This window comes from Bos indicus x Bos taurus, chromosome 18 (genome assembly GCF_003369695.1).
Source record: "Bos indicus x Bos taurus breed Angus x Brahman F1 hybrid chromosome 18, Bos_hybrid_MaternalHap_v2.0, whole genome shotgun sequence".
NCBI classification, from domain to species: Eukaryota; Metazoa; Chordata; class Mammalia; order Artiodactyla; family Bovidae; genus Bos; species Bos indicus x Bos taurus.
This window is the reverse complement of record NC_040093.1, coordinates 40,780,730-40,799,339: the sequence shown is the minus strand read 5'-3', so window position 1 is coordinate 40,799,339 and position 18,610 is coordinate 40,780,730. Positions and strand designations below refer to the sequence as shown.

Sequence of the window (18,610 nt, the reverse complement as noted above, 5' to 3'; positions counted from 1 at the left end):
CCATTACTCACTTCTTCCCGCCCCAGGCCAGTCCTCTCCTAGTTTGAGATAAACAGTTTGGTGTGTTGCCTTCCAGAACTTTATCTAAGGCTTTGCATTAAAAAACAAACACACAAGGGGATTCCCTGGAGGTCCAGTGGTCAGGACTCTGCGCTCTCAATGCAGATCCCACAAGCCATGTTGTACAACCGAAAAAAAAACCAACCCAAAACCAACAATTAAAAAAAAAAACCCAAAACACTTCTATTGGGCTCACTAACTGCAAGGCCTTGTTTTAAGCACTTTACATGTATTGACACAGTCCCAACCCTGTGAGGTAGATACTGAAGTTATCCTTGGTTTATTTATTTTCATTTATTTTTTTTATTTTTGGCTGTGCTGGGTCTTTGCTGTGCGCACAGGCTTTCTCTGGTTGCGGCGAGTGGAGCCTAGTCTTCACTGTGGTCCGAGGGTGTCTCATTGCAGTGGCTTCTCTTGTTGCAGAGTGTGGGCTCTAGGGCTCAAGGGTTCAGTAGTTGTGGTACCTGGGCTTAGTTGCCCCAAGGTATGTGCATCTTCACAGACCAGGCACTGAACCTGCATCCCCTGCAGTGCCTGCCGGACTCTTAACTACTGGACCACCAGGGAAGTCCTATCCTTGTTTTATGGATGAGAACACTGAAGCCTAGAGAGGCTGTACAATTTGCCTGATGCCGCACAGCCTGCAGATGATGAAATGCTTAGTTCCAAGCTAGACAGCTGGCTCCAAAATTCATGCTCTTAACCTCTAAGTTATAAAAACATGGGATTACAGACCTGGATGAAGACATACAGTGTTGGTGCTTTGTTTTCTATGTATTCTTCAAACAAATAGTATCATATTATGCATATCATTATTCATGTGTCTTGTTTATTCAGTTAATACATATAAGGATCCAGCCATGTCAGTGGTCTTCATGCCCATAACCCAGAGGTGTGGTCACACCAAACCTTATTGAGATATCAGTTGGTCAAACACGGCTGCAGGATTTCCTTATCCAGTATGCTCTGCGTATTCCAGGCTGTGTGGCTCTCCCTGGGCTTCCTGCCAAGCAGCTTGGTTATAGAGTCAAAGGGTGGACACATTTAGGTTTTAGAAATTGCCTCCAATTTGCCTTTGGAAGTGGGCAGACCAATCTCCAGGCTGTGAATTTGAACCTCAGGATCTAATTTCTCCGCTTTACATCTTGAGCCTTCTTTGCCCCCCAAACCAGCACATAATTCCTCCGGGATCCTCTTCAACCACATGGTTGGAGATGAAAAGGGGATTTCCAGATCTCAGCTTCATTTTCGGTTTGGTGTGGACATGGGAGGAGTTGGCAGGGCCACAAGGTGCCAAGGTGCAGGCCAGAGGCGGAAGTGCAGGAGGAGCGGCAGTTTTCAGCAGGCACCCTCAGGGTCCCATCTAAATGCGGCCATCTCGGTGGCCTTCCTGTCCCCAGCCTCTCGAAGGCAAGAAGCCTCGGCTCTGCTGGGGAAGCAAGGTGCCGGGTACAAGGGAACATGAAGCCTCTCTGCCCACCTGGAGTGGAGCGCTGGGTGGCTGCATGGCCTAGAATAGTAGTCCTCAAGCTCAGCTGGGTTGCTTCCAAAGGTGCCTGTGTCCCACCCTCAGAGACTGTGCTGTGATTAATCTGGGGTGCAGCCCACTGGAATTTTTAAAACCCCGGATGACTCTAACATGTAGGCAGGTTTGGGACCCACTGGCCCTCCGGAGGCCCAGGACCCTGTTGGGAAGGAGCCTTCTCACCGGCCACTTCTGGTGGGTGCTGGACCCAAACCGCCAGGGCTGAGTGGAAAAGGCAAGATCCCTCCCTGGCCACCTGCTGTCCACGTTTCGGAGAAGGGTGCACCTGGAAACCCCAGGCGGTCTTTTGGTGGAGAGTCTGAGCTGTCTGAGCAGGAAGTCGGCCGGAATAAAGGAGGCAGTTTCAGTTCTAGTAATGGGGGCTGGGAGCCAGATTCCTGGTTTCTAGTGACAAGAAGAGAGAGTCGCTGCTGGATTTAGAACAGGGGCCACCCAGGCCCGGGGCTCAGAGTGCAGGCTCGTGCCACCCTCCTCAAAGACTTTGAGACAAGAAGATGCTTCCTCAACTCCCAGCTCTGTATCCTTCTAGCTGGTGATGTGGGGAGGGCCCCTCACTGCTGGGAGCCTTGGTTCCTTTTTCTTTTTTAAATTCGTTAATTTGGCTGTGTCAGGTCTTAGTTGTGGCACTCGGGATTTTTGATCTTTGTTGAGGCAGGTGGGCTGTTAGTTGTGGCACGTGGGATCCAGTTCCCTGACCAGGTATCAAACCCGGGCCCTCTGCACTGGGAGCAGGGAGTCTTGGCCACTAGACCACCAGGGAAGCCTTGGGCCTCGGTTTCTGCTTTGGTAAGACATATGGGGGTGCGTGTTAAGTCCTGCAGGACCCTGTCATTGTGAGGGACAATAAAGATGATGGCTTTCAAAAGAAATCACCCCCATCGCACACCCTCCCCCCACGCCCACCCCATGGAAATGTGCCGGGTCAAGGACCCCTCTTGCCCTCTCTGCCCACTTTTATGGATGAGGGAAGAAATGGCTGCTCACATCTCCCTGAAGGTAGCCCGTCGTGGGGACCCATGAAAAGAGGATGATTCCTGGGGTGGGGCTGCATTAGCCCCCCCTAGAAAAAGCCTGATAGTCTGGTCTCACTTTCACTTCTTACTTGCTATGAGTGTCAGTAAGGCCTTCCCCTCTTGGGACTTCAGTTTCCCCATCTGTAAAATGGGCCTGGGAACATCCCTGGCCATCTGGTGGTTAGGACTCCGCACTCCCACTGCAAGGGGCATGGGGTTCGATCCTGGTCAGGGAACTGTGTGGCCAGAGGGGAAAAAAAGGCCAGGGAGTTGGGGAGGGGAGCTGGCATGGATTCTTCCAGCTAGGTTCGCCTTTGCTTCTGGGCTCAGGCGTCCTCCAAAGCCTTGGACTGTGATCATCCACCCTGGGGGGATGCAGAGGCCCTGAGTTTTCTGTTGTCAGCCCTGTAGTACTCGGTGTGAGAGGGCCTGAGGGCCTCTGTGGACTCTGGTCCACCCCGGGGTCCCCAGGCCTGACCTGTCCACTCGGTCCTGAGAAACCGACTCCAGCAGCACTTTGTTTGCCCTCCTTCCGATATTTTGGTCCGAACGTCTGGAGTGGCTGTCATGGCCCAGGCCACGCTTTTCTTATTGTCCCTACCAGCCATACCCTTCCTGTCTTGAGGTTGGGGTTCTAGCCTTCTTATTTCTGGTCCTCTCTTCCCACTGTCTGACCTCAGTGGCCCTCTTCTGTCCTCTTTCCTCCCACCAGGGCCCTGGAGCTGGGGCAGAACCCCAGGTCTCAGAACCAGCCAGAGGATAGGGCTTCCAGCCACCCACGGGCCTTGATGCTCGGCTTGACCCTCCCAGACAGGCCGGGGAACAGGGACGGCCCGTGATTCCCCCCCTGTAGAGATGAGGAAACAGAACCCAACAAGTGAGGTTTGGGGGTGCGGCCAGCACCTGTGACTGCTGAGCCCCAGCCTCGAAGGGCCTCCCTCTCAATCCAAGCAGGAAGAAGGAAGAAGCAGCCAGAGGTCTGTGACTCCAACCATATCCTCTCCTCCTTCCCTGCCTCTTTTCCATCTACCCTGTGCTGGGCCGGGGCTGCAGAGCGAACAACACTGGTAATAATAGCTAATGTGCCAGATGCCGTGTCAGGGGATTTGCCTGCTTCACCTCCCGATGCCCTTGCCAGTTAACTGTTATTACCCCAAAAGCTGACCCTGCTGGTGCTCCGGGTCTCCAGTCTACTGGGCCCCCCTTCATGGGCCAGTCCCCCACTCCCATTCTCCATCCATTGTGGGTGTAGGCTGCTCACACTGCACCCTGCCCTTAAAGATTGCCCTTGGCCTATCGGAATGCCCCTCCTCCACTACTTTGATATGGCCCATAGCCAGTGTCTGGAGGATGTGGCCACTGCGGGGGGGCGGGAAATAGCAGCCCAGCCCCCTTGCCTCTTGGCAGGATAGGCCTGTTGACCTGTCACTCACATTCCAGAGCTCCCTGTGGTCAGGCTGAAGCTAGACCGCTCCTGAAACCTCATCTTTGCCTAACTTCTTCCCTTGCCCCACCCTGCTTCCCTTTCAGCCTTAATAAATAACTTCAACAGACACCCCTATCTTGGGTTCTGCTTTTAGCAGCCTGACCTCAAACATCCTCCTTTTACAGATGAGGACACTGAAATACCAAGCCATGGGGTAACCAAACCAAAGCCACACAGCCGGTACCAAGTAGAGACTCCAATCCAGGGCCCTGTTGCCAAGGCGTTTGCTCTTGTCCAGAATCAGGTGGTGTTCCCAGCTGCTGAAGGAAGGACTGACCAAGAGGAAATGACGGTGCAGAATGACAAGCCCTGCTGTGGGGGAGGAAGGAGACATTGCTAAGGAGGGAAGCCCAGTGGTGGCGGCGTGACTCAGTCTGGGAAGGCAGCCAGCAGGACTTCCCTGAGTAGGGAGCAGGAGTTGATTGGAGCTGAGTCCGTAAGAAGAAGGAGGAATTTGCAAGATGGAAGGGAAAGGGCAGGGCATTCGAGGCAGAGCAGGGCATGTGTGCAAGGTGAGGAGTTGTGAAAGAGGATGGCTGGGTGGGGCCGGGAGCGTGGTCACGTTGCAGGCAGCAGAGGTGGCGTGAGAGGGCCCGAAAGTGGCCAGGACCCAGACGGTGAAGGACCATTTGTTACTCATCCTTTGAACCTTTCTTGAGCACCTGATGTGGACCTGCTTCGTGGAAGTCCCACTAACTGTGGTGCCGCACTGCATCTTACAGGTGACGGGAAACTGTAGGAGGTTTAGACAGAAATGAGACCAGACCAGAGCTGAGTTTTAGAGATGACTCTGGCCAGAGAAGTGCATGTTGGCATGTGTGCGCATGTGCATGAGTGTGGACTAGAGGTCGAGGGGCGGGGGTGGGGGCGGCAGTCTCCAGGCATAGGGAGCAGCAAGAGCAAAGGACTGGGCAAAGGAACTGGCTCCCCTAACCTCCACAGCACGGCATGCCCCGGAAAGCAAGAGAGACTCCCCAAGAGCACAGTGATGAGGGCGACGGAAGCCAGGATGGAGCTCCCCTCTGGGCAAGCCTCCTATGCCCACCCCTCAGTGAGACCAGCGCCCCGACAAGGCCCCCTGCCTTTTTCCCTCTTCCTGTCTGGACCCGGACTGGAGTGGCAGGAGCATGGGACCACAAACCCACATGCCTGGATTCCCTTGGGAGTCTTACTGTGTGACGCTGGCTTTTCATTACCGCTCTCTGAGCCCCATGTCCCAGGAATGCATTGGTGATTCTTAGAGGTAACACATTTACTAGGGAATCTTCCTGACCCAGGGATCGAACCCTAGTTTTTAATATGAACATTTTATGGCTTTGAAACAGTTGTACCTGCTGAAAAGTTTTAATGTATGCAGTTGTCCAAAGAGTACGAGTGGCCCTCAGTGTCCCTATCCTTGGATGCTCAAGTCCTTTATATAAGATGGCATAGTACAGTCAGCACTCCATATCTATGGGTTCCACCCTTGAAGATTCAGATCCACAGATACAGAGAGCGAACTGTACAGTGTAAAGGGCTCTCCTTTGCCTGCTTCTCCCACGTCCACTCCCCACGTGCAATCCTGTCACCAGTTTTCTTGGGTAGCCCTAGAGTTGGTCTCTCTGTATGCAGATTCACACAGCACATTTAAAACAGACATATGCTGTAGCTTTTAAAAGTTGAATTCACTTACTAATATACTTTGGAGCTTTTTTCACTTAGCATATTTTAACTGTTCATCCATCTTGTAGTATGTAATAGTGGCTCAGCAGTAAACAATTCGTCTGCAATGCAGGACATGCAGGAGATGTGAGTTTGATCCCTGGGTCGGAAGGACCGCCTGGAGGAGGGCATGGCACCCCACTCCAGTATTCTTGCCTGGAGAATCCCATGGACTGAGGAGCCTGGCAGGCTACAGTCCATAGGGTCGCAAACACTGGACATGACTGAAGTGACTGAACACGATATTCCTTTTTTCCTTTTTGTTGCTAAATAATATTCTGTTGTAGTGACATACCATATTTTGCTTACTCATCTGTGAGTTATGGAAATTTTGATTTTTTTCACTTTTTGGCTATGAGGGATGATAAACATTTGTGTATGTTTTAGTGTAAGTATATATATTTCATTTCTCTTGAGTATAAACCTAGGAGTAGAAAATTGCTGAGTTATAACTCTGGTTAACATTTTGAAGAACTGCCAACCTTCTCCAAAGAGGCTGCACCATTTTGCATTCCCACCAGCAGTACATAAGGGTTCCTATTTTTCCACATCCTCATTAACAGTTGTATTATCTTCTCTTTCATTGTAGATATTTGAGGGGGGTATGAAATGATATCTGGTTGTGGTTTTAATAAGAAAACTTTACTTACTTAATTTAAAAATAATTCTTAAAAAAAAAAAAAAAGGAATTCCCAGGCAGTCCAGTGGTTAGGACCCAGTACACTCACTGCCGAGGGCCTTTGTTCAATACCTGGTCCAGGAACTAAGATCCCATAAGTAGTGTGGCACAGCCAATAATAATAATTCTTTCCATTTAAAATACTTGTATTACTATGTGTTTTAATACTATGTATTTTTCTATATTTTCCCTCTCAATACCATTGATCAAATAGTGGATTTTAAATGGGTGTGAAGCTAATTTGAACTCTCTTCCATTCCTTAGATCAATCTGTTCTATTTTAAATCTGGCACCATCAGGTTTTAATGACATTTACTTTATAAAATGCGTTTGTTTGGAAGTCTCTCCATTATTGCCTGCCTTTCCCAATGAATAGTCTCTGATATAATTGCCATTTGTGTCATATTTTAGATTCTACATATAAGTGATATCATATGGTATTTGTCTTTCTCTTTCTGACCTACTTCACTTAGTATGATAATCTCTAGTTCAGTTCATGTTGCTGCAAATGGCACCATTTCATTCTTTTAATGGCTGAGTAGTATTCCATTATATGTATGTACCTCATCTTCTTTATCCATTCATCTGTCAATGGACATTTAGGTTGTATCCATGTCTTGGCTATTGTAAATAATGCTGCTATGAACATAGCGGTACGTGTATCTTTTTGAATGATAGTTTTGTCTGGGTTTTGTCCAGGAGTAGGATTGCTGAATCACATGGTAACTCTATTTTTAGTTTTTTGAAGAATTTCCATACTGTTCTCCGTAGTGGCTACACCGATTTACAACAATGTTAAGAGGGTTCCCTTTTCTTCACACTCTCTCCAGCATTTGTTATTTGTAGACTTTTTAATGATGGTCATTCTGACTGCTGTGAAGTGGTACCTCATCGTAGTCTTGATTTGCATTTCTCTAATAATTAGCAATGTTAAACATATTTTTATATGCCTATTGGCCATCTATGTGTCTTCTTTGAAGAAATATCTCTCTAGATCTTTTGCCCATTTTTGGATTGAACTGTTTGTATATTTTGGAAATTAAGCCCTTGTCTATTGCATTATTTGCAGATATTTTCTCCCAGTCAATAGGTTGTCTTCTAGTTTTGTTTATGTTTTCCTTTGCTATACAAAAGCTTGTACATTTGACTAGGTCTCGTTTGTTAATTTTTGGTTTTATTTCTATTGTCTTGGGAGACTGACCTAAAAAAATATTGGTGCTATTATGTCAGAGAATGTTTTGCCTATGTTCTCTTCTAGGAGTTTTATGGTGTCATGTCCCATAATTGTTAGGCCATTTTGAGTTTATTGCTGTGCATTGTGTGAGGTCGGAGAAGGCAATGGCACCCCACTCCAGCACTCTTGCCTGGAAAATCCCATGGATGGAGGAGCCTGGTATGCTGCAGTCCATGGGGTCGCTAAGAGTCGGACACGACTGAGCGACTTCACTTTCACGCATTGGAGAAGGAAATGGCAGCCCACTCCAGTGTTCTTGCCTGGAGAATCCCAGGGACGGGGAAGCCTGGTGGGCTGCCGTCTATGGGGTCGCACAGAGTCGGACACGACTGAAGCAACTTAGCATGGTGTGAGGTGTAAATCAACTTCATTGATTTACATACAGTTGTCCAGCTTTTTCAGTAGCACTTGCTGAAGAGACTGTCTTTTCCACATTGTATTCTTGCCTCCTTTGTCAAAGATTAGTTGACTGTAGCTGTGTGAGTTTATCTCTGGGCTCTCTATAAAATGTGCCCTCTTGACGTGGATTGATCTGAAGTCTGGAACTTTGTTGTTACCTTCCTCATACTTCTTAGCTACTCCATCAGTGCATACTTTGATCTTTTGCCTTTCTTCCATTCTTCCATATCCTTTTTAGCCATCTTTTCTTTTGTCAGTTCCTTATTGTTAGACAAGATCTCGGAAGCTGTGTTACACAGACATTTGTACCAGTGTCATTTTATTTTATACTTATTTATTTATCTGTGGCTGTTCTGGGTCTTCATTACTGCTTGGGCTCTTTTCTTTAGTTGTGGCGCCCAGGGGCTGCTCTCTAGTTGCAGGGCTCGGGCCTCTCATTGCCGTGGCTTCCCTCGTTGCAGAGCACAGGCTTCAGTAGTTGAGGCACGTGGGCTCGGTAGTTGCAGCTCCTGGGCTCTAGAGCACAGGCTCAGGGTTGTGGCCACAGGCTTCGTTGCTCCACAGCATGTGGGCTTTTTCCAGATCAGGGATTGAACCAGTGCCTACTGCATTCGCAGGCAGATTCTTTGCCCACTAAGCCACCAGGGAAGCGCTGTTTGTTCATTTCCATTTTTGGTTATGCTGGATCTTCTGTGCTGTGTATGGGCTTTCTCTGAAAGTGGTGAGCAGGGCTACTCTCTAGTCGAGGCGTGTGGGCTTCTCATTGCTGTGGCCTCTCTTGTAGCAGAGCACAGGTTCTAGTCTCATGGGCTTCAGTAGTTGTAGCACTCGGGCTCAGGAGTTCTGGAGTGCAGGCTCAGGAGTTGTGGCACATGGGCTTAGTTGCTCCATGGCATGTGGAATTTTCCCAGACCAAGGATCAAACCTGCATCCCCTGCACTGGCAAGCGGATTCCTATTCACTGTACCACCAGGGATGTCCTTACTTTATTTTTTATTGAGATATGGTTGATATAAAATATTATATAAATTACAGGGATGCAACATAGTGATTCACAATTTCTACAGGTCACACTTCATTTATAGTTTTTATAATAAAGGAGCTAATAAAATAAAACTGATTAAATGATCATCATTTTATTGTTCTCTTGGTGAGACAGTGATCAGTGCCTCTGGGTTTTCTCATTAAGAAGGATGTTTACTCTCAATTATTTAAAAACTTCGTGATGTATGAAGAGAGAAAGCTGCACATTCAAACCTCTTTGAGGTTTTATTAGGAAAGAAGGCTGACATATTTGGTAAGAGTTATTCCATCTTCATTTAATAAATTAGCTGTAATAGATCTACTGGGTTGGAGAGGTATGTAGTGATGGAACAAGTCACTGTAAGGGGAATATTCAAATTGGAAGAGTAAGAGGGGCATCCTCTGGGCCGGTTGTGGCGGGAAGTGATGCCGAGGAGGGTTGCGCTGTGCACAGTTCGGGGACAAGCAGAATCTTGCTTGGGGAAGAATAAGATCTGCACATGAAGATGAGAAGGCTGTTTCTGGGTTGATGTCCTCAGGGGAGTTAGGAGTGAGGGTCGGTGCCTTCTTTACAGAGTTCCTCTTGGAATGCGGAACAATGATAAGAAAGTCATCTTTCTCCTATCTCTTAGGAGCCTCCTATGGAAAGAACCTGAAAATCCAGCTCCAGGACTTGGCCCAAGAACTCAGGAGACCCTCTCTGTGGACATCCTAGAACATCTATGATGAACCAGGGAGCCAGGTCAGTGATCATCCCTTCACTGAGGATCTTTCTACTATAATCCTCTGTCTCCAAGGCTGTTTGCTACTGACTTTCACAATGACCAGTAATGATATAGTGTGTTTTTTCTTCCAGGGCTGGTTGTTTTTTAAGAGCTAATGTCTTACTCAAAGGGGACAGAGCACTCATGGTGGAAACAAAGGCATCATGTTAGACTGGCTGGGGGAGAAATTTGAATTTGAAGGACTTTCCCCGAAATTATACCATCCAGGCACTCCTCACTTCCGCCTGGCACCTTGCTGCCCTGGATGAGTTCTTTATGGGCCGCATGGACTTTGGACACTCTAGCCTGGAAAAGAAGCCATGCCGTAGGCGCCAAGATCACACAGAAGCCAGGGATTAGCCCTTGTCTGGTGCCACCTAGGGTTCCCAAGCCTTGGAAATTAACTGGCCTGAGAGGTAAGAAATCTCAGTTCTGAGCATGTGTCCTCCATGGACTGAAATGGTGATCTTGGGTCTGTCCTTTACCCTTCCCCAGCTTAGCATTTTCATCTGTTGAGTGGGGATGGTGATCCATGCCATAGATGTGAGCATATTTCTTGAAGTCTCAAACTCTGTGCCTGAGCAAGGAGTTGTTGCTATTAGTTTGGTTGAAGAGGGGTGACCAGAAGGAGCTTGGGACATGTGCCCAGTAGGTCTCTTGGAGGTCAAGGGAGAAGCTGGAGTCTGAACCCCACAACACATGGTATTGGCCCCAGCATCTGGGAGTTGATAAGGCTGGCCCCTGCATGGGCCTCCTGTCTTTTTCAGTGTTAGAAATGAAGTCTCTGGAGTTGTGAGGATTCAATGAGACACATAAAGCACATAAAACAGAGCCTAACACACAGTAAGTGCTTTCTGAGCATTTATCTCTATAATTAAGATAATAGTGCCAGAAAGTACATTTGGAAACGTTCTAGCATATTCCACCATGTGATGGGTAACCAGTTAATCTCTAGCTGTTGGATATTTAGGTTGCTTCCAATTTTTAACTATTAAAAATACTCTTGCAGTGCACAGCTTTGTAACTAAAAATTCTGTTTAAGTCCATGATTGTGTCCCAAGGCCAGCATATTAGAAATGTAATTGCTGAATCAAAGGGCCTTCAGACTTTTTAAACTTTCACAAAATACGTTCTCCTTGCCTCATTTTAATACACCTACCAGCAAGTTGTTTGAGTTCCAGTTTAGAAAGGGAGAATTTGCTAAGAGAGAAGAGAGGGTCTGTATTAGCTAGGATTATATTTCACTGTGAATAGCAAAAGGGCCTAAGCAACAGTAGTTTAAACAGAATAGAAATGAATTGCCTTGTCATGTATTAGAAATTCGAAGTCAGAGAGTCCAGGACAGGAAAGCTTTACTCTCCACCTTCCTCGGTGCTGGCTTCTACCTCACAATCCAATGTGGCTGCCCAAGGTTTGGCCATCACATCAGCATTCCAGCCAACAAGAAGAGGTTAAGAATGATATACAACATTTCCACCGACATCTCATTGGCCAAAATTTAATTACATGAGTCTATCTAGCTGCAAGGGAGGCTGGGAAATAGTCTATTTCAGATAACTAGGGAATATTTAGGGGTTCTAGGGCTAAGAAAGAAGAGAAAAACAAATACAGGGGGATAGCTAGTTGTCTCTGCCAGAGAAAACTTAGGTCAGACAGAAAGCAGCACAAATGGGTCCATGGAAACAAGAACAAATAAAGCATTATCAGGGCTTATCCACAGGGGGATGAACTAAACCATCTGGACCCATGACATAGGCAGAGAATACAGAAGGAGATTAATTTCTGGGCCTGAGCTCTGGGCAATGGCATCGAGACACTACAGAGAGACCACTTCTCTACCTTCTGTGTCCATCTCTTCTCTTCCCCTTAGCTGTGGGGAGTGGTTTCTGACTGCCCCTCCTGGCTTTCCCCCCAGCTCACCTGTCCCCCAGCTCACCTGTCCCCCAGCTCACCTACTTCGCAGCTCACCCACCTACCTGGTCCCTGTAGGGTCAGCTCCTCATGGACCCCGTTAGCCTCCAACTGGGCACCAAGAACCTGCATGGATATCTCGTGAGGCTGCTCAGCAGAAACCTAGGATGGCTAGACGCCAAGGTGAAGTTATTCCTCCCCAGCGTGGACCTGGGCTCCGGATATCAGGCCCTAGACCCCACACAGAGGGTCATCCTGCAACTCCAAAAACTGCATGCCCAGGGTCCGACCACCTGGAAGTCATTCATCCAGTGCGTGTGCATGGAGCTGGATGTGCCAATGGACATGGAGGTGCTGCTGATGAGCACTTGGGGCCACGAAGATGGTAAGAGTGGCCGTGGGAGGTGCAGTGCTGCCAGCTAGTGCCCGGGGCCTGGGGAGCCAGAGAGCCCCAGGCAAGACCAGGACTTGCCTGGGTCACACAGAGACGTGTGGCCCAGCCAGGAACAAACTTCCATGTTTCTGTGCACCCCCCAGAGCAAATGCCCTAATGCCACCACGTCTGCTGGGGACCTGGAGGGCTCCTCCTTCCACCTTGTACCACCCCAGTTGCCCAGAAAGGCAGGATGCAGAGAGAAAGGACCAGGTGACTCCTTCCTGCCAGGAAATTCCTGATAGCCCATACTGCCCAAGAGGTTTCTTTTTGCAAAGAAACAGTCCTAGGGAGAGCCCTCTGGCCACCACTTAGGGGCAGGCTGATTGGACTCTGTCCTGTTCAGTGAATGTCCCTTGGGCTCTTCCATTTACAGAGCACTGTGGGGAAGCTCAGAACACTGATTGTGTTCATGGAGAGGAAGTGAGAGCTCACTCAATAACTCTACAAGGCAGAGTACGGGGCAGGTGGGGGTGCACAGTGTGCACATGCGTGGATACACAGGCGTGCACTTGTGCACAGGCATGAATAAACACGTGTGCACGCACCCATATACTTGTATGTGCACAAACCTTTAGATATGCACGTGTTTCTGCCCCCAGCTGCCTTCAGGGCTCACTACCAGCTGTGCCCTCCACAGATCGCCAAGTGTAGATTTCTGGCTTGCTAGGAACACCCCCTGAGGGATGAGCCCTGAGCCAGACACAGGGCCAGAGCTGGTCCCAGGGCATCCTAGCACATCCTCATGGCATATCATCTCCTTCCCTCTTCCAGGCTTCTCCAGTCTTCTGGAAATTGACGAGGAAAGCCAATCAGACTCTCAGCTCCACCCTGGTAAGGCCTGGGGTTGGGGGGTAGGGGTGGGATGTGGAGGGTAGGTGCATGCTAAGTCCCCCACCTCAAACCCAGAACAGGCTGGTGGTGGCTGGTCAGAGCCATTTTCCATAAACTAGCCTCCCCGTGCTTGGACCCATTTGCACCTTTCCCATGCCCCTCACTAGAGCTCCCAGCCTCGCCTGCACCCCGTTTCTGCCCCTCAAGGCTTTGGCTTGTCTGATAGCTTTTCCCATGGGTCTCACCTGGAGCCTCCTGGGAGAGTTTGAGGTTTTCAGCCCTTAGCCACTGCCGGAATCCCCCACCTGGTTTCACTTGGGGAAGCCCGTTCTCATTTCCCTGTCCCCAAACCTCAGGGCCTCAGGCTCCAAGCCCACAGACTCAGGCCTCTCACCATTCAGACACCCTCAAGCCTGACACTGACCCACAGTCTGGCGTCCACACCCAGGGAGCCTCTGACTGGTTTTCTGGTGGAGCACAGAGAGGTCAGTGATCAGATGGTCCACTTCACTGATTCACCACTCTCTTTTCAGAACTTTTCTTTCCCTTTTGTTCCATCTTTCTTTTTTAACCATGGTCAATTACATAGCATCAAATTTACCATCTTAACCATTTTTAAGTGTACTGCTGCTAAGTCACTTCAGTCGTGTCCGACTCTGTGCAACCCCATAGACAACAGCCCACCAGGCTTCCCCGTCCCTGGGATTCTCCAGGCAAGAACGCTGGAGTGGGTTGCCATTTCCTTCTCCAATGCATGAAAGTGAAAAGTGAAAGTGAAGTCGCTCAGTCGTGTCTGACTCTAGCGACCCCACGGACTGCAGCCTACCAGGCTCCTCCGTCCGTGGGATTTTCTAGGCAAAAGTACTGGAGTGGGGTGCCATCGCCTTCTCCTTTAAGTGTACAGTTCAGTGTATTAAACACGTTTACACTGTTGCACAGCCATCACATCATATGAGAGGCACTCAGTCATGTCCGACTCTTTGGGACCCCATGAACTATATTCACCAGGCTCCTCTGTCCATGGGATTTTCCAGGCAAGAATACTGGAGGGGGTTGCCATACCTTCCTCCAGGGAATCTTCCCGACTCAGGGATAGAACCTGCATCTCTTATGTCTCCTGCATTTGCAAGTGGGTTCTTTTCCACTAGCGCCACCCGGGAAACCCATGACCACCATCCATCTCCAATACTCTTTTCTTCTTGCAAAACTGAGATTCTATACCCATCAAATAATAACTCCCCATTCATCTCTCCCCCAGCCCCTGGTAACCACCATTTACTTTCCATCTCTATGACTTTACTCTAAGTACGTTGTATAAGTGGACTCATACAATATTTGTCTTTTTTGACTGACTTATTTCACTTAGCATAATGTTTTCAAGGTTCATCTGTGTTGTGTCATATGTCAGAATTTCCTTCCTTTTTAAGGCTGACTAATATTCTACTGTATGTATAAATCCCATTTTGCTTATCCATTCATCCTTTGGTGGACTTTTGGGTTGTTTCCATATTTTAGCTATTGTGACTAATGCTGCCATGAATATGGGTAAACAAATATCTCTTCAAGACCCTGTTTCAATTCTTTTGACTATATGTCCAGGATCCAGGTTCATATGGCGACCCTATCTTTAATTTTTTGAGACACCTCCATAGTGTTTTCCACAGAAATTGCACCATTTTACATTCCTTCCAACAGTCCACAAGGCTTCCAGTTTCTCCACATCCTCGCCAACACCTTTTTGTTTTCTTTTCTGATAGTTGCCATCCTAATGGGTGTGAGGTGGTATCTCACTGTCGTTTTGGTTAGCATTTCCTTAATGATCAGTCATGCTGAGCATCCTTTCATGTGCCTATTGGCCTTCATATTCCTTTTTTGGAGAAATGTCTGTTCAAGTCCTTTATCTATTTTTGAATTGACTTCTCTGTTTATTTTGTTGTTGTTTTAGGAGTTCTCTCTGTATTCTGGTTATTAACCCCTTATCAAATATATGTTTTGCAAATATTTTTCCTATTCTGTGGGTTGCCTTTTTACTCTGTGGGAATGGTCTTTAGATGTATGATTTTTTAGTTTTTTATGAAGTCCAGTTTTTCTATTAATTCTTTTGATATCTGTGCCTTTGGTGTCATCTTCAAGGTCACAAGCTTTCATCTTATGTTTGCTTCTAAGAGTTTTATTGTTTTAAAAACATTTATGTTTTACATTTATGTTTTTCATCTGTTTTGAGTTAGTTTTTGTATGTGGTGTTAGGTAAAAAGCAAGAGAGTTCCAGAAAAACATCTATTTCTGCTTTATTGACTATGCCAAAGCCTTTGACTGTGTGGATCACAATAAACTGTGGAAAATTCTGAAAGAGATGGGAATACCAGACCACCTGACCTGCCTCTTGAGAAACCTACATGCAGGTCAGAAAACAACAGTTAGAACTGGACATGGAACAACAGACTGGTTCCAAATAGGGAAAGGAGTACGTCAAGGGTGTATATTGTCACCCTGCTTATTTAACTTATATGCAGAGTACATCATGAGAAACGCTGGGCTGGAGGAAGCACAAGCTGGAATCAAGATTGCTGGGAGAAATATCAGTAACCTCAGATATGCAGATGACACCACCCTTATGGCAGAAAGTGAAGAGGAACTAAAAAGCCTCTTGATGAAAGTGAAAGAGGAGAGTGAAAAAGTTGGCTTAAAGCTCAACATTCAGAAAACAAAGATCATGGCATCTGGTCCCATCACTTCATGATAAATAGATGGGGAATTGTGGAAACAGTGTCAGACTTTATTTTTTGGGGGGCTCCAAAGTCACTGCAGATGGTAATTGCAGCCATGAAATTAAAAGATGCTTACTCCTTGGAAGGAAAGTTATGACCAACCTAGACAGCATATTCAAAAGCAAAGACATTACTTTGCCAACAAAGGTCCATCTAGTCACGGCTATGGTTTTTCCAGTGGTCATGTATGGATGTGAGAGTTGGACAGTGAAGAAAGCTGAGCGCCAAAGAATTGATGCTTTTGAACTGTGGTGATGGAGAAGACTCTTGAAAGTCCCTTGGACTGCAAGGAGATCCAACCAGTCCATTCTAAAGGAGATCAGTCCTGGGTGTTCATTGGAAGGACTGATGCTAAAGCTGAAACTCCAATACTTTGGCCACTTCATGCAAAGAGTTGACTCATTGGAAAAGACTCTGATGCTGGGAGGGATTGGGGGCAGGAGGAGAAGGGGACGACAGAGGATGAGATGGTGGGATGGCATCACCGACTCAATGGACAAGAGTTTGGGTGAACTCCAGGAGTTGGTGATGGACAGGGAGGCCTGGCGTGCTGCAATTCATGGGGTCGCAAAGAGTCAGATGTGACTGAACTGAACTGAACTGAAGGGTCCAGCCTCATTCCATAGCCTGTTTGTGGATACCCAGTTTTCCCAGCACTGTTGAAAAGACTGTCCTCTCCCTAACTGAATGCTCTTGGCACCCTTGTCAAAAATCACTCCACTGTATGTGTGAGGGTTTACTTCTGGACTCTATTCCATTGGTCTGTATGTCTGTCTTTATGCCGATACCACACTGTTTTTGATTACTGTAGCTTTTTAGTAAGTTTTGAAATCAGAAAGTGTGAATCTTCCAGATTTTTTTCTTTGGGGGATTGTTTTGACTATTTGGATTCCCTTGAGATTCCACATGAATTTTAGAATGGACTTTTCTATTTCTGCAAAAAAACAAAAAACAAAAAAAAAACAGGCATTTGGATTATAAGGGCATTGAATCTATAGATCACTTTGGATAGTATTGATATTTTCAATGTTAGTAAGTCTTCCAATCCATGAGTATGTGATACCGTTTCATTTATTTATGTCTTCTTTCATTTCTTCCAGCAACATTTTGTAGTTTTCATTGTACAAATCTTTCACTTCCTTGGTTAAGTTAATTCCTAAGTACTGATTCTTTTTGATGCTATTGTAAATGGAATTGTTTTGGTAGTTTTTTTCTCAGATTGTTCATGTATAGAAATGTAGCTGACTTTTGTGTGTTGACTTTTTATTCCTGCTACTTTGCTGGTTTCATTTATTAGTTCTAACAGCTTTTTTTGTGGTGTCTTTAGGGTTCTCTATGTATAAGATCCTATCACTTGCAAACAGAGATTATTTTACTTCTCTTTTTCAATTTGGACGTCTTTTGTCTCTTTTTCTCACCTAATTGCTCTGGCTAGAACTGCCAGTTCTATGTTGAATAGACATGGTGAATACCTTTTCCCTGATCTTAGAGGAAAAACTTTTAGTCTTTGACCGTTGAGTATGATGTTTCTGTGGTTTTGTAACCTTTATTTCTATAGAAGTACTGACTTTTTACTTACAGGTATACATGGTAGTTGGAGAAGGCAATGCACCCACTCCAGTACTCTTGCTGGAAAATCCCATGGATGGAGGAGCCTGGTGGGCTGCAGTCCACGGGGTCGTGAAGAGTCGGACACGACTGAGCGACTTCACTTTCACTTTTCACCTTCATGCATTGGAGAAGGAAATGGCAACCCACTCCAGTGTTCTTGCCTGGAGAATCTGAGGGACGGGGGAGCCTGGTGGGCTGCCGTCTACAGGGTCACACAGAGTTGGACACGACTGAAGTGACTTAGCAGCAGCAGCATACATGGTAGTAACATCACCAGGCTTTAACAGAAAACATCCTTTTGGACCATAGCCCACCAGACTCCTCTGTCCATGGGATTCTCCAGGCAAGCATACTGGAGTGGGGTGCCATTCACTTCTCCAGGGGATCTTCCCAACCCAGGGTTCGAACTCATGTTCCCTGCATTATAGGCAGATTCTTTACCACTGAGCCACCAGGGAAGTCCCATCCTAGCTCCCCAACAACTCAAAACTGATACCTGGTCCTTCTGTCCCTTATCACTGAGATGGCATAATTGTCACCTGGCTGTAACCAGGTCTGGTTGATATTTAGCTAATGAGTCCCTTATTAGTACAAGACTTATTAAAATATTGCAATACAAGGCAATTCCCTGGCAGTCCAGTGGTTAGGACTCTGTGCGGTCACTGCCAAGGGCCCAGGATTAGTCCCTAGTTGGGGAACAAAGATCCTGCAAGCCACGCAGTGTAGCCAAGTATACACATTGGCTACATATATATATGCACACGCTCTTAGACTGATTGCAGCCCCTCTTTGGGACCCCTGGCTTTCCCTGCAAACCAGCAACTAAAAATTTAACATCTGGCAGGGTAAGGGGCCTGCTTCAGGGCCATTCTGATTGATCAATAAAGCCTGGCTTTAGGAGTATCCACCTTTCTTTTATTTTATTTTAGACTTTTTTTTTAATGTGGACCATTTTAAAGTCTTTATTAAGTTTGTTACAACTTCTGCATTTGGTTTTTTGGTCCTGAGTCTTGTGAGATCTTAGCTCCCCTACCAGGGACCCATCCCGCACCCCCTGCATTGGAAGGCGAAGTCTTAACTACTGGATCACCAGGGAAGTCTGCTTTACTTCTTAAAATCCTTTCTTCATCCTCTTTCTTTCTTCCTCC

At 46.9% G+C, this 18,610-nt stretch overlaps 1 protein-coding gene across 3 annotated transcripts in view; it reads left to right on the top strand.

Annotated features, from left to right (window-relative positions):
- NLRC5 (NLR family CARD domain containing 5) overlaps positions 1-18,610 on the top strand; it is a 93,509-nt gene that overhangs the window by 23,203 nt on the left and 51,696 nt on the right. For all 3 annotated transcript variants that reach the window (XM_027516489.1, XM_027516488.1, XM_027516487.1), the window contains exons 2-5: positions 9,774-9,883; positions 9,998-10,321; positions 11,895-12,201; positions 13,024-13,083. In XM_027516489.1, coding sequence (XP_027372290.1) covers positions 11,907-12,201; positions 13,024-13,083 — 355 coding nt within the window. In that variant the 5' untranslated portion in view covers positions 9,774-9,883; positions 9,998-10,321; positions 11,895-11,906. The remainder of the gene's footprint in view (positions 1-9,773; positions 9,884-9,997; positions 10,322-11,894; positions 12,202-13,023; positions 13,084-18,610) is intronic.